The sequence below is a fragment of the Antechinus flavipes genome, chromosome 1, assembly GCF_016432865.1.
Source record: "Antechinus flavipes isolate AdamAnt ecotype Samford, QLD, Australia chromosome 1, AdamAnt_v2, whole genome shotgun sequence".
Classification (NCBI taxonomy): domain Eukaryota; kingdom Metazoa; phylum Chordata; class Mammalia; order Dasyuromorphia; family Dasyuridae; genus Antechinus; species Antechinus flavipes.
The window spans coordinates 479,749,530-479,766,447 of record NC_067398.1 but is presented as its reverse complement, the minus strand read 5'-3'; the positions used below and the strand labels follow the sequence as shown (position 1 = coordinate 479,766,447).

Here is a 16,918-nt window from a genome sequence, read left to right as displayed (position 1 = left end):
TCCCACTGGTTTTTATTCTCATCAGAACTCATCTCCCAGTGATAGAATGTAAATTTCCTAAGGGTAGTAACTGTTTCACAATTGTCCATGTATCCCAAGCACCTAGAACAGTTACTGGCAAATAGTGGGTACTTAATAAATACTTGTTGACTGATTACTCATTATTTTTAAAGATGTCTCAAATTCTAGTATGACAAGATGAGAAAAAAGATGGATGCTCAAAGAGTGGAATAACTACCACTGGGAGAGGACTCACATTGCATCGTGACCTGAAGAACTAAGATGAGAATAAAGCCCAAAGTCTATGTTGATAGGTTAATGGAACTGAAAGGTCATCTAGTTTTAAACCCTGGCATTTTTTTCAGATGAGAAAACTAAAATAAAACTTGTCCAAGGTTACCCAGGCAGTAAGTAGAAGAGTTGGAATTCATTCATTTGGTTCCAAATTCCAACCTTTTTTCATAACAAGATATTGCCTGCTTTAGGACTGGAGAAGGAATAGTTAGCAAAGTTTGCTTGGTTCTCTTAGATCCTCTTTCCAAATGGAGAAAAATTACAGCTATCTATAAGTTAGCAAAACCTTTTCCCTTTTTTCAGTAGCCATAATTATTGTTCTGTAGCAATATTTCCTCCTCCACTGAGAGAGCATACAAAGCTCTAGGAGGCAAAGATGAGAATAGTGTGCATACTGATGAAGGATTTCTTTCATTTTTCTCCTGTGGTCTAAATTGGGCTTTTGCATTTGTAAAGATTAATCTTTTTCACATAAAAGTACTATAGAAGTCAATTGGAAAATTAAACTTTGTATGTAACCAGTTTATATTGAGCAGAAGAGAATCATGACCTCCTTTTGTAGTGGAAGAGGTGAAAGGGATGGTTATTTTATTAAGACTTTTCTTTATTGTAGGCCTCCCAGACCTGTAACCAGCATGAATGACACACTCTTCTCCCACTCTGTTCCCTCCTCAGGAAGTCCTTTCATTACCAGAAGGTAAGTTCAAATGCTATCATTAAACGTCACCCCATTGGTAAATGAGTCTTGGGTCTCTGGAGTGGAAAATGTCCTACTTTGAAACATTTAATGTAAATACTAGCTGAAAGCTAATTTGGAAATGTAACTTCATTCATTATACACTTAAGGAATGCAGTTGACTCATTGAATTGATATTATTTATAGAAGCCTGAGTTTATATTCTACCCATAATAAGGAAGTAGATTTGTTCAAATACCACTTTTAATATAAACTACTTCTGTTGGAAGAATGTAAAGTGAAAACCCCAGTTAAATCGCACTTTCTGATATCTACAGTTAAAGAAGTTCCTAAAATTCCAAGAACTGCACTGAGTTTTGGAGATGTTTTGATGGTTTAAAAAAAGTCTCATCACTAAAAGTATCAGCTGACAAAAACATCCTTCTTGACAAATGTTACTATGTTCAGAACAATGGGTTGAATCAATAGTTAGAAGATGTGATTTCCATGGCAGTTTAATGTGTGAAAAAAAAAAGAAAATGTATGACAGTTTGTCTCATTTTCCATGTATTAATTTCCTCATGATCTAAGGGCAGGAATAATTAATATCTCTGAGTTAGTTACACATTAGAAATGTCAAGAGGAATTCTATGCAATTTTATCAACAAAAATATCAAATAGTTCAAGTTATGGTATGAAAATATTAAGTACAAATAGCACAATCTAGTAGGAAAGCAAAAGCAAAGATAAAATGGAAGTTGGGAATTGCCCGTATAATCTCAAATGACTCTAAAAAAAGTCACAACGATCACACATAACACAAAACAATCACAAACCCTTTCACTAAGAGTTAAACTTGTTTCTGAGTTAACTTACTTTATTCCAGTGTTTCAGTATTTACTAATGAGGACTTGAAGACAGAGAAACATACTACTTGTTACTCATTCCTGTCCTCATATACACATCAGGAATAACCTGAGTTAAAGACATTTCTTATGCTTGTAATTAAAGGAGTAAAAAGAATATGGCAGTTTCAGTAATAGAAATGAAGAACCATAGGAATGTTACAGGAATTATATTGGCTTCTTCAACAGAGAAACAAAATATTTCCCTTGAGTATTACCCAAGAACCATCAGCTAATTCAGTTGTTTCTTCCAAAAAGAAGTTATAAATTGTCGGACCCAGTCAGAAGACAATTGAAAAACTTGTTTTTTTTTTTTCATTATAGTCTGAGAAGATTTTACTTAATGTTCAGAAATATATTAGAGTCTTCGTTTGACCTTTGCTGTATTTTCTCTAGGAAGCAGTGCATTCTGCAAATGCTCAACCAGAGGCTGACTCCATCCTTATTTCAGGTCATTTTATATCATTTCAGCTTGGACGGTGCTTATGGTGGATGCGTCTAGATGGATAACATGACTTCCTCCACCCTAAAATATTCCTAGGATACTCTGAGCTGCTCTGGTTCCTCCAGGGTGCCCGATGCCCAATAATTCAAAATGGTGGCAAATATTTTAATTTGTTTCCTTTTTCAGGTTCTTTGGAATGTTTCCTTAGAACTCTTACAGTTGTTTTAAATGATTATACTGCATCCTGTGGCAGTCTTGGTTTGCCTGTGGTGTCTATTGCCAAGGGTCCTGTCTAATAAAACTATGTCCACTGAATGTCTTTCTGCTCTGACTGGGGCTGGGTTATGTAGATGGGCAATTTTAATGAGGTCTCATTGTTTGAATTATTCAGGTTACTTGAGGGTGTGAATGCAGCCAGTCCTGTGGCTGATGAGCATTCTCTCATAAAGCAGTATGTAAATCAGCTTCACAGCAACTCACGGTCAGTATGTGCACACTAAATCCCTAACTGCAGTAGTTCACTAGTTAAACTATCATTAATCATTCTACTCAGTTACTAAAAATGCTTTGATAGGATGCTTCAGTGGGGATAGAGGACTTTTGTGGTTTTAATGAAACTTCTCCTAAATATCCAACCAGTTCTGGACTTTCAGAATACTTGCCTCCTTTCCTTCTTGAACAAGTATTTCATATGGCATCACATTTTCATACTGTTGTATATTGGGTGCTTTATTGAGGTGACCAGAGAGGCTGGCAGGGTGAAAACAGTGTCATCAGACCCACATCCATGACAACATGTATTTACTATATTACTTCAACTATTACCATGAGAGTACTTCAATACATATCTCCCATTATCTTATCTTCATCATTCATCATGGAGAATATGGACACAAACATCTGAGACCTTTCTCATCCATTTAGATTAATGAGTTCTCAGATCTCTGAAATACATTTTGCTTTAACAATATTGTGGTGACTAAATTTGGGGTTTTCTTCCTCTCACCCTCATTCTTCTAGATGATATGTAATCTAACAATTCAAGAAAACTCTGGCCAGTGAGTCTGCAAAAGGCATTTGGAACTAATTTTGAAACTAATTTGACAGACACCATTGCCTTTACCTGGAATTTTCAACATTACCTTAGGCTGGTATCTCTTTAACAACTAGCACTAAAAATAAAGCAGAGAGAATAAGAAATAGATATTTTTCAACGAGCTCTTCTTGCTAGAGGATGTTTGGCAGGTGCCAACCTGGGGTTCTTTGTAGTTATAATTTGATCTTCAAAAGATACTAGAACATTTGAATTTTTCTAATTTTCTAGCCATTTCTAAATTTCAGCTTTAGAAGCATATAATTCTTATCTCCATCACTACTCTCTTACACTCCTTTTCAAACCATGTTTTAACAGTTTATCCATGCTAAAGAACAAGAAGTGATCCTCAGTCTTACTCACTCTTGTTTTTTGCAGGTTTGCTCTAGTTAAAAAACAAATTAGGAGATGATATAGATGAGGCCCAGATCTTTGGGTTTGATCCTCAACTAGGACATTTGATTCCACTATTTTCCAGGTCCCTTGGACTTAAACTGTAGCCAACTGTTATATAAATGCATGACATTATGCAAAAAAATATATAAATCATGTGTACATAGATAAATGCATATATGAGTCAATAACATTACTTTTGAGTACAAAAGGTACCATATTGTTATAGGATCAATGAATCATAGATTTATAGTTGAAAAGGGCTTAGATGTAATTAAGTCCCAACATACTCATCTTAAAGATCAGGAAACTAAGGCACAAGGAAAGACCTTCCCAGGTTATGTAATAAGTGTTTGAAGCAGATTTTGAATCCAGTACAAGTTCAATGCTCTAACCACTACATCATGTTACCTGTTTTATATCACTATCACATTTTCAGTGGCTGCTATTTTGTGCCTGGTTCAGTTTGACAATACCACACGCACACCTTTTGCAATAATACCACAAAGCATCTTTTTTTGTGTCACAACACTTTTTTAAAATTATCTTGATCTTTTGGTGCTAACATAAATGATAAAGAGTTGACATGGCCTGAAGCCAATTTTTATTAACCCTTCCAATTCTTTGGAGTTAAAGCATTCTTAGTTCTCAGTTTTCATTGCTAACCAGTTGTGAAGAAGGCACTGAGATGTTGGGCCATTGTTTTGCCTCCAAAGTGAAATGATTCATTAATAGGCTTTATTTGTGTTTCTTTCCCTTTCTTGTCACTAAGCAAGAGGTTATTTTTGCTGTACTCACTGTGAAACCAGGCTTTACCCATTCTGCCAACTAAATATTAAATATTTTAGGATTTACAAAACTTGAATATGATTAAAATACTAAGGACTCATTTCTCTGGTATGTCCAGATTCCAGGTAGTGAGTCAGATATTTTTACTTCAACAGCAGTACATTTGCCATCATGATAAAAACAAGGAAAGTAAAAGATTTTCCTTATGTATAATTATATATCACTTACCTGTAAGGATTTCTCTAAATCTGATGTACCCTATTTAGATAGCTAGTTTGCATCTTATATGAGAATTCTCTCTCATTCCTCCCTCCTTCTGTCTTCACTTTAGTGATTAAGGTTAGGTCCCGTCCTCCTGATCTAGATCTTGCCACTGGACCTAGATGGTTCCAGAGAAGAAAGTAAGACAGGTGAATGTGCATAACCCTCCCTCACTTACATCCAATTCACTTGTATGTCATGGCATCAGATCCATGTCATAGTCCTCCTCTTTGAGAATGAAGAACAAACAAAAGCAAAATTGGTAACTTTATTTCCACTAAGGGACAGCTAGGTGGGGTAGTTAATAAAGTACTTGGCCTAAAACCAGGATTACTTTTCCAAAGTCCTAATCTGACCTCAAAAATATACTTGCTTTGTGGCTTAACCTTTTTTACCTCTGTTTCCTGATTTTTAGAGCTGGAGAAGGAGATGAAAAACTATTCCAGTATCTTTACCAGGGACATTTCAAATGATGTCACAGAGTTGGATATAACTGAATAACAACATTCCCATTAAAATCACAAGTGAAACATTTTTCATATGAGGTCTTATAAATTTAGCTTTCCCCCCTAAATTTAGTTTTTTCCTCCTAAATAATTTCAAGTTAAAAGTCCGTGCCTTCCTTTCAGGAAAAAAAAAAAGATTTTGAGTCAACATCAAAAATCAACTTAAATTTTTCCCACCATTATATTCACTTTACACTCTGTCTTTAGCATATACCATGAATTGTCTGAGTAAATACAGTCATTTTGGTAAATTCTATTATAAAATGAACCAGAGAATATGAATATGTTAGAATTTTAACTTAAAATGGAGAGAAATCATATTTTAACTTCAGCTATTGCCTACATTAAAAATTTAATACATAATTAAAACCACAAGTCCGCTATCTATCCTGTATAGCTAACCATCTTTTCTTAGCTTCAAATGCTTTAGTTGTAAGCTAAAACTTTCTTGTGAAGGGGCAGCTAGGTGGCACAGTGAATAGAGTGCTGGACCTGGAGTCAGGAATACTCATCTTCCTGAATTAAAATCTGGCTTACCTATGTGACCTGGGTAAATTAATTAATCCTGCTTGTCTCAGCTTCCTCAATCTGTAAAATAAGCTAAAGAAGGCAAAGGCAAACCAATCCAGTATCTTTGCCAAGGAAACTCCAAATGGGGTCAAGAAGAGTTGGACATGGCTGAAAAACAACTGAACAAGAACTTTCATGTACACATACAAATTATTTCTTTGTAATATGACTACTAACAATAATAATAATTCAGTAGATTCTGCTGTTATGTAATGGAAAATACTTTGGTAAATTTAATTTTTGGAGTAGGCATACAAGTTGATTTTGCATTTCTAGCTTACTGTGGAATCAGAATACTTGTGATGGTAGGCTGAATTAATTTAAGCTGGCTTCTCAATATTAACTCTAACAATATTTAATACATTATGATTTGTTTGTGGCAAGCATTTTAAAATTTAAAATCCAAAGTACTTAAACCAGAAAAAAAGTAGGAGGAGCAAAAAACCTTTAGAAGAAGAATTGTTTGAACACCACCCCCCAGTTTTTTTCAAAAGTTTCTTCTCTGCAGATGAAAAGCATTGGAAAGTTATCATATTGCACAATCTTTGTTTTATTTAAATTAATTTGTTAACATCAGGAGTCTGAGTACACATAGACATATTATATGTATCTGAATAAGCACAAAATTTACTCTTTTCTGAAAGTTAATATGTCAACTTTACCTAACCAATTTTTGTTGATATCCAATGGTGTTCTTTCAGCTAGGTTCATCATATATTTAATAACCTATGAAAAATTCAGTCCATAATTATGTTCAAGTACATTTTCTAATCATTAAGATATTCATCATTCCACACTGCATTTTATACTTTGCTTTTTAGAGCTGTTCCTCTCAGATACTTTAATCCGAGTTTTTCATATAACATCTAATAAATAATATTCTTTTCAATTGAAAGATTTTAAAACATATTCTGCACATAAACAAAAGGGCTAAGATGTATGTATATGAATTATTGTTCCTTTGAGTTCCCAAAGGAGTCTTTCACAATAAAAAAAAAGAAGGAAAGAAAGAAAGAAAAAGAGAGAGAGAGAGAGAGAAAGAAGAGGGAGAAAGAGAAAAAAGAAAGAAAGAAAGAAAGAAAGAAAGAAAGAAAGAAAGAAAGAAAGAAAGAAAGAAAGAAAGAAAGAAAGAAAGAAAGAAAGAAAAAGAAAAAAGGAAAGAAAGAAGGAAGAAAGAAAAACAGAAATTGTCATATTTCACAGCTTGGTGGAGTTGAGGAGAGGAATGTTAAGTAAATACATAGACTATTTCTATTTCTGTCATTATAGAACTCAGTACTGCTAATTTTTGAAGATACTTTCATTATGCAATGTGTCTCTTACATTTTTTATTGAACAACACACATGTGTATAAAAATTTTCCATAATATATCTAGTAGGGATGGAGTGCGAATGACCCCATACCTAATGATGAAAATTGTTATATGGAAGGATGTGCTGAGGACAAAGGGAACACATATATACATACATCGACAGATGTGTATGTATGCATATATGCACACACATACATTTATATGTATAAGGGTTGAACAGTGGAAAGTTAGAAAGAAAAAAAATTTTTTGAATCAGGGGACATGGGTTTAAATCCCAGCTTTGCTACTATCTGTATGACCTAGAACTAGCTATTTAAATTCTCTGAGTTTCAGCTTACTCATCCATAAAATGCAGTAATTGGACTTCTTGGTTTCTAAGGTTCTTTCCAGATCTAGATTCATGACATCATGAATATTTGACTATAATAAGTAACGAAGAAAGGAGAGACTTGAGTCGCAGTCATAGGATGGAAATGAAAATGAGGGAAAGACTTAAGAGATTTGTGCTAGAATTGATAAAACTTCAAAACTATTAGATAAGAGGTGTGAAGGAGAACAAGGAGCCAATCCAATGATAACTCAGGTTTTTTTTTTCTTGGTTGTTTGTAATGTAGAATACATTTTCCTAAAGATTCCATGTTAATAATTGTGCTTAGATTCCCACCCAGACCTCAAAAACATATCCAACCTATAAGATGCCTTAAGTATAGTATTAGGCTTTAGTGGTTTGATATTATTTAATTCCCATATATAGCATTTTTAATGGAAAAATGCATTCATTATGGCATGTTGGTATTTCAGACAACTATCTTCACTACTGCGCTCCTAGCAATAGATCTAAACTATTCAAATCTCTATTTTCCAGTGAAATTAAAATTCTTCTGGGTCTAAGCCACTGGTGGTAGTTCCCATATTGGGAGTTCTAGTAGGGTAGGATGTGGAGGATGTGAGCTCATGAAGATGGAGGAAGAGGAAAGCTGCAGGAGATTTGGGACTTTCACTAAATGGTCCACTTATTTCCTTTTCCACTTGTAATATCTGACTAGGCTTTCTCTCCTTTTTTTGCCAATTGCTATAAAGTGTTATATTGGAAAAAGTATTAGATTAGAGCCAATAGGCTTTGGTTCAAATACTCATTCTGATGCTAACAATCTATATGACCTTATTTACTCTAGTTTCTTCTTCTATAAAACAAAAGGGTTTGACTAGATAGTCTCTAAGTTCCCCTCTGTTTCCAAATCTATGATCTTAATAATAGTTTTAAATCTTCTCTCCTATTCTTTCCCCATTCCTGAGGCAAGTAAATAATCTCTTATTTTTAAAATAATAGCTTTTTTGTTTTCAAAATACATGTAAGGATAATTTCCAACATTCACTCCTACAAAATGCCACACTCCAAATTTTTCTTCTTTCCTTCCCCTCATCCCCTGCCCTAGATGCCAAATAATCCAATATATGTTAAATATGCACAGTTTATTTATACATACGCCCACATTTATCGGGGCATAGTCTTTTTAAAGTTTTTAAAGGTTTTCCTTTTTGTTTTTTTAACCAGCAGCAGTAGATTAACATTTGATGTAAAAATAAAGGCAGTAAGTGGCACAGGGACTAGAGCACTGCATCTGGAGTCAGGAAGACCGGCATTCAAATTCAATTCAAATTCAAACTTCAGATACTTGATACCTATGTGAAATTGGGCAAGTCATTTAATCCTGTTTTCCTCCATAAAGTGAGTTGAAGAAGGAAATGGCAAATTCTTCCAGTATTTTTGCCAAAGAAAGCCCAGACAGGTCATGAAGAGTCAGACATGACTGAAATGACTAAACAATATAAAAAGAAAATTGTCTTTGTTCTCAAACAAGCCCAGCTCAGCTCAACCCCCTTGTAATCTTAGTGTAGATATTCCTGAATCCCCATCCCTGCCACAGCCAGCCTTGCTGGTCAATTAATTCAGAAGAATGAACTGTGGGAACGTGGACATCCTAAGCAGTTATACTTTAATGAATTAAAGAGAACAAAGGAGAGAAAGAAGAAAAATCCCAAGCATGGCAAAAAGAAATTTCTATGATCTTTGATTCATACAGAATGAATTGGGATATAGTATATACTTAAAGCAAGGGGCAGTTAGGGAGAGTGCTAGGCCTGGAGTTAGGAAGATTTATCTTTATCTTTTTTCTTAGAAAAATTTTAGTGTAAATACTCATTCATTTTATCTGAGATTTAAGTGGGGAAAGAAAAAATAAGATGGTTCTGTCATATCAACTTTGAGCTTTTCAGAAAATAAAATGGGATAGGAGGTGGGAAGGGACAGTTAGGATTGAGAGTAGGAAGGAAAGGAGTAGAAAAGGAGAGCAGAGGGATAAAAGAGCATAATAAAGAGCAGAAATGACTTCCTGAGCAAGACATTTTACTTATTTAAAAAATAAAGGTAAAAACTTTAAACAGAAGCTTAAAAGGAAGTTAAGTGATTTGTACAGCTAGAAAGGATCTGAAAAATATTCAAACCCTACTCCGCTTAACAGCACTCTTTCAAATCCAATCTCAGAAGTGACCCTTTGAACATGAGGAAAAAATAATTCAAGCCACTAACATAAGAATGCAGCCCCAAGCTCACTCTTTCCCATAAATACAAATCTAGCCTCACAGTTTCCACCAGTTATCTTGCTACTCTACTTACTGTCATTTCATATCAGTTGTCAGGTGATGGTAATAAATTTCTAGTGCGTTATTGATCCTCCAATTTTATAGCATTCTTTATCAATTAATTATTAACCAACCCAGATGTTAGAAGCAAGTGTATCTTTAATTTCATACAGTACATTTCTTTAGTTTGGAATGAACATGGAAATAAAGTCCAGATTTCCAGGAGAAGAAGACAGAAGAAAAAGCAGATAAATCATTTAACTAGAAAAGCAATAATTGGCATACTGAAGAGTATTTTGAATAGTCTTCAGAGATCCTGGAGTAGATCAAATACAAACACATTTTGAGTAAAAGCTATGGTAAAACTCCATGATTTGTGGGGAGAGCTCATGGAGAAAAAGACATTCATTGAATGAAGCTATATTCCTCAGCATTATCCAGTGTTGGTCAAAAAGTCTGTGCTTTGGGTATCATTGTAATATGTCTCTGAAAACCCAATGTGTGTAGCTTGTTACAGATTACTTATAAGTAAAGATTAAGTGTTTTTTGGGGTTTTTTTTACCCTATCCTGGCAGGCATGATGGCCTCAGTTAGAAAAAAAAATCAATATGCTCATTGGGACAGAAGGTTTTTCTAAAACATTAATCTAATTTAATAGTCAATTATATTTTACTGGGATTGCACTTTTTAAGTAAATGGATACCACATCCTATGTAGAAGATATGTTCCTAAACATTGCATGAAATCAAAATTTTAATAAATTAAATTAGATTTTAAATTTTCTAAGAAACCTTGATATCTCTTTATAAAGTGATAATTCTGTTGTTAAATAAACTCCTAATGTATGTATTTTACAAATTAAAATATTTTAGTGTTTAGTTTTCTTGAAATAAGGTACATTTATAATCATAAAGTCAATTAGAATTGGTCATAAAAAAGGGTTGAGGATTTCACATTATGTGAATATTAATTTGATTTAAGCATTCAGGGACTTTTTAAAAAGATGTGGTTAAATTATTTATTTTAACCTCATTAATGAAGAATTTAGGATTCAGACAAGATTGGACAAGAGTTTGCCTTTGTTCCATCCATGTAAAAGAATGATTTTTAATAATAATAATAATAATAATAATAAAGAGCACAAGGTTATTATTGAACTGGCTTATGAGCATGTTGCTTGTAAACACTTTATCAAAATAATTTACATATTAAGAATTAATGTGTTCTTTACCAATGAATGTTGTTCATTAAAAACAGATCTGGCAAGATCTCTAATTGGCAATTTCATTAGTCATTAATTTGAATTATTCTGATTGTAGTATAAAGTAATAAAAGTACACTTCTTTAACAGTATCCTATAATTCATTCTTTACACTTATTAAGACAACCTACCTTCATAATTAATGCAAATTCGTAAGATTTTTTCTACTTCATGAAGCCACCTAAACAGTGCTAGAAAATAGACCTAAAGAATGGATTCTTTTTTAATAGCAACTATTTTAATAGTGTTCAATGGATTAATAATGACAGGTTTTTATTTTTACTTCTATAGTCAAATTTAACATAAGGACAAATAATAAGCTCTCAAATATGAAGAAATGAATTGACATGGTTGTAATCTCAGTCATTTTTCAATCTTTAACTATAGTCATAAGAGATAACAATCCAAGTCCAATAACATCATAGTTGAGACTCTGTCAGCCCAGGAAATTATAGACAATCTATATTAGAGAATTTATGGTACTTGAGGAAGGCATACTTTAAATTTCTAGTAGACCCGTTGAATGAATGGATGTGTGGGTGGGTGAGTGGAAGGATCAATGAATGAATGGTTTCTTTTCTGAGTTTGAATGGGTCTATGTTTCTATATCAAGTTAAACTGTGCAGTTACCTGAAGTCTTGTCCTTAACATTTAAATCTAATAAAAGCGATTTGTCTACAGATATGGTCCTATGTCACCCATTTCTGTTCTTGAATGCTTATCAGTGCTGACACTCTTCTTAGCTTTCCCATCTCATTAACTAGCTCTCCTCACAAGAACAATGAAGTAGAGCAGAGCAAACTGCTGGCTAGGGCTGCTCCAATTTTTCTGAAAGGCAAAGGGTAAGTTAAAGACATGGTGTGTTGGCATCTCATATTAACACAACTAAAAATAAGGTTTTCTTTTTTATTATTTCATGCTCTTAATATCTTTTTTTGATTCAGAGCAACAGTTTCATTGTAATCCAATTAACCACATTAAGTAGATGTTTCAAATAATGTACTTAAACATCTGTGTGTGTTTGATTCTCTGGCCATGATTTTTGTTACTTCAGTACTTGAGCTTAAGCTCTTGATTTGATGTTCCCAAGAATAACTAATCTATGCCTGGAATTTTTTTCAAAGCTTTACAATAGAAAGAAACTAACTTTAATCATTGTGGTTTGGAGCAAAAATAAATCAGGTTGTTTTTGAAACAGCTTAATTAAAATAAGTTTTTTTTTTTTTATAAATTAGTAAAAAGGAAATGAAAATGTCAGTATTAAGTTTAGTGTTTTTCTTCTCCTCATCTGCACCCCTAAGAAAATGACTCACTATTCTTTCCTGATTGCCATAAATTTCTCTCTGCTTCTCCTGACTACACCTTTTGCTCCCACCCCGTTTCAGGTTACACTACAGCCTGGATGTTGCAGACAGGCTAGCTGATGAACATGTTCTCATCGGGTTGTATGTCAACATGCTTCAGAGCAACCCCTCACGGTTAGTGCAGGTTTGGCCCCTGGGCACCCAAGCTTAATCTGAAGGAGAGGGAACTATCTAGTTGATAACATTATGTTTCAATGTGGTACCCTATAGTATATCAAAAGAGCAGTCCCCAAATCAACTGGATAAGAAAAAATACACATATACATGATATATATGTTATACACATATATAATTAAAAGAACTATGATTATTTGCTTGATGTCTTTGAGTATCAGTGTTCATATGCCATCCTAGTGATTAATTATACCATTGTAAAGACAAGAAGTATGGTTATACTTGCTTTCTAGCTAAGAATTACCTACCATACAGATGAACTCATGGTTTTTGAATGGAAAGCAGTCACTCAATGCTTTCCTGAAAATCATAATCCTGGAATTTAGTTTATTCTAAGGACATTGCTCTTTCTGGTAGATTAAAGGATAATGTTTCATTTAAATTATGATTAAAGTGAAAAGGAGGAAAATAATAAGACTGTTAACTAGAAAATTGTTTATGCAAGTTTGAGAGAAATATATTCTATTAAACCATTAAGACTTTATTCAGACTTCAAGGACTAAGAATTTGCATGTAATTCTTGTGCAGTGAACACTGCACAGTAATCCAATTCTACAATCATTTTTAAAAAAAAACAATTCAACTATACTAGAAATGTAAGGGCTACTCACAGGTGTGATTCTAAAATTTATTGGTAAAGGAACTTTTACCTTCTCCATTTCCAACCAGGAGTGTCCATTCTTTCTTAGGTAACCTGGTGATCCCTGTTCCCATGGATTCACCATATTGATGCTGAACTTAGCACAGGCACCTGATCAATTTAGGCTACTGCAATTTAGAACTCCTAAAGTCATGAGATTTGACAGCCTCAACCTTCCTTTTGGTTAGTATTGTAGACATATGCCACCAGACCCAATTCAAAAAGCATTTTCATTATATGCCTACTGTGGGATCCGGAGTCCCAAAGACCTGTATCCAAATTCCACCTTTGGCACTTAATGACTTTGAAACTGTGCAAGTTAAATGATAATGACAAAATTATGTCAGCGCTTCTCAAAGTATGTCCAGGAAACCAGGAAGACCCTTTCAGGAGTCTGTGAGATCAAAATTATATTAATAATACTAATGTTATTTTAATTTCTTATGCAATAAATATTAATAGACCTGACCCACACAAATAAAAACTCTTTGGGAGTAGAGTGGCTTAATGATTTTTAAGCACATAAAAAGATCCCAATTCCAAAGGACATGAGAACTTCTGGTTTGCAGACAAGATTTTTCTATTTCATAAAATATGATGAGAACATAAAAATTTTAAATCACCCAATATCTGACTGGCCTCAAAGAATTTATAAGAAAATTACAAGAAGACTTCATATTTTTGCTTTAATTGTCTCAGAGCTTATGTTAATTTATTATTTATACAAGTTATGTGAGAAAAATAGTAGTCTCATTCCCATCCCAGTAACATTTATCCTGGCTAAAAACTGAAGAAAATCTAACATTTCTAAATATAAAGATCTATTAGCAAATTCATTAATTAAGCTTATTTACATTTCTGTTGTCAAATATAATAACTTCTTTCTTTGAATTCTGGGTTTCTTAACTGTAGTTATGACTGTGCATCAGTAAGAGGTAATTAATGTGCTTGGACTTCATAATGGATTATGAATTGCACTTTGTGTGTGAAGAGGCAGAAGGCAAGAATTAGACCTAATTTCATTAGTTCAGGGAACTCCTTACAAAAAGGAAGTCAGCATCTGCTCTGCAACTTATCATGTCCAAGAGTTGCTGAGGGCACTGAGAAATTAAATAATTTCCCTGGTGTGACTCAGTCAGTATATGTCACAGGCAAGATTTAAATTCAACTCTTCTTGACACCAAGGCCAGCTCTCCATCCTTATAAAAAGGATGCCTCTCAAAAGTTTCCCATAAATTTTATATTTATTTCAGCTGGACTATATCGCTTTTATTTTCTCCTTAATCACTTGCCATCTGGCTCTGTTCCTTTATTCTACTAGAATTTCCAGTTGCAGAAATCAGTAACATTCATTTTGTCAAACTAAAAGGGCTTTTCTTCATCTCTGGACATTTTGTGTCTTAAACCATCTCACTTCTTAAAATTCTTCTATCCAATTGCTCTTTCTCTGCCTCCTATTCATCCTCTGATCTCTTTTGACTTGGTTCAGCTCTCTTGTTTTCACTCTTCTCTTTCTAAAGGATGTCCTTCAGAAATCCACCCCCTTTTTACTGCCTCGGCTCCCATCTCTATGCATATGATTCCTGAAATTATCTCTACATCCAGTTTTGCTTGCAGCAGCCCGATCAACATTTTCACTTGGTCTTCTTCCTCTTATTTAAATGAGGCATCAAAATAGTATACCAGTAGAGGTGACATCAAACAGTATATTTGAATCCAGATGTATCATCAACAGCCATTAATAATCTTTTCCCTCCAACTCCTCCATTTTGTTACAGATACTCTCTAGAGCACCTACTGCAATATTTGACTGTTTTCCACTTGTTTTTGCTGTATTCAATCAGGTATCAAGTCTTATCAATTTATCACTAAGGAGGTCACTCAAATTCACCTCTTTCTTTATATTCCTTTGGTCACCACCCTAGTCTTGGACATCATCTCTTCATGTATGGATTATAGCAGTAGTCTATTACATCATGTCCTGGCTTCCAGTTTCTTCCCTCACCAAATTATGCTATATTCACTCCCACCATTTTCCTACATGTAATACCTCTTTATCATAATTCCTTTTTTGCAATAGTGTCTTCCCTCTTCTGGATTCCACTGAATTCAATTTAGCCAAAAATATATAAAGTCCAAACATCTTCATGTCATCCCAAATCTTATCTTGATTTTTCCTTCTACTTCTTAGTGTACCTCACCCAGGACATTCCCATTCCATCTCCATGCCTTTCCTCATTCTGCTTTCTTTACTTCTCCTCTCTTTCCATACCCTATTTACTTTTCATAGCCAACTGTGTCACCTAATCTGTCAAACTTACTCTCAACTATTTTATATGCTTCTGAGAATTTTCCCAGATCTTAACTATAATTACTTCATAATTATTTGTTTGTGTCCTTAAAAAGGTTATAAGTTTATTATATATCTCATAGTGCCAATACAATGCTGGACACATCTCAGATTTGTTGGATTTAGTTGAATTTCTTAGTAGAAGTCCCTGGCTCACTCACTGCTAATTTTGCATAATAATAGTTTTACATATTCAAATATTTTGAAATTTTGATTATAGTTTTACTTATGCTAATAAATGCTTTCTCTTCCTAATAGATATCTATGACAGTTTCGTATTTATCAATTTGCTAATTGTTATTATTTGTTTACAGATATTAGCCTAAAGTCTTCAATTATAATAATATCTTACATTTGAATTATTTCATACATTTCAAAGTGTTTTCATATATTTCCTTACTAATCAGTCAAAACTTTTAAAGGAAGGAGTTGACATTGATTTAATTTCTGATATATTTGGTGATATGTTAATTTACAAAAATTATTTTGACACATAGAAATTTTATCTCATCTTCAAACATGTATTTTGGCCACAGATGAATTTCTTTGTGAAGACAATGTGATAGTGTCCTTTTATCCACAACTTCAAGTGAATCCCAAGTACTTCAACCAATTTTTGGCCCTTTTCTTAATTAAAATAACAACTTTTTTCTAAATTGCCGAAGGAAAAAAAACCGTCATGCTCAGATTTTTTCACTAGCTGCTGCTTAATCACAGTGACTTCATGGTCACATAAGGACATAAAACTGTCTATAAATGTACTACCCTTCCATGTGGAGATAGCCATATGTTAGTTCTGGAGAAAACCAAAAATAGAATTAAAAATTATTAAATGAGGCAGGCGCTGTTCAAAAAAGATATCCTTCATATTCTCTGTGGATTTTATCTTCTCTTTTAATTCTTCCATTCTCTCTTCTTTTTTCTTTTTACCCTCTTCTGATTGTTTTGAAAAAAAAATGAACTTTGAAACCTAGTAAAGACATTTGTGTATCAGAGATTTGAAAGTATTATAATGATCTATTCTCCCTCACCACCCTTATTTTTACCTTTAACTTTCTCTTTCTTTGACAATAATGCATAGCTTTCACCTCTTTGGGAAGGGAAAAAAAAAACACAGTTCAAAACTTATTTTCCAAGGAGTTTCCTTAGTCTGGGTTGAATGGATTCTGATTATTGCATTTCTTAGTATCTCAATATTTCTTCAGTACTAAAGCAGTTGGGTGCTGCCGCTTGACCTATCA

General features: G+C 33.6%; 1 protein-coding gene across 30 annotated transcripts in view; it reads left to right on the top strand.

Annotated features, from left to right (window-relative positions):
- DTNA (dystrobrevin alpha) overlaps positions 1 to 16,918 on the top strand; it is a 478,032-nt gene that overhangs the window by 399,530 nt on the left and 61,584 nt on the right. For 16 of the 30 annotated variants that reach the window (XM_051970241.1, XM_051970242.1, XM_051970238.1 and 13 more), the window contains 3 exons: positions 908 to 991; positions 2,712 to 2,801; positions 12,535 to 12,627. In XM_051970241.1, the coding sequence (XP_051826201.1) occupies positions 908 to 991; positions 2,712 to 2,801; positions 12,535 to 12,627 (267 nt within the window). Of the gene's footprint in view, positions 1 to 907; positions 992 to 2,271; positions 2,636 to 2,711; positions 2,802 to 11,913; positions 11,992 to 12,534; positions 12,628 to 16,918 lie in introns of those variants that run through there. The other 14 variants (XM_051970254.1, XM_051970256.1, XM_051970259.1 and 11 more) reach the window with 7 other exon arrangements.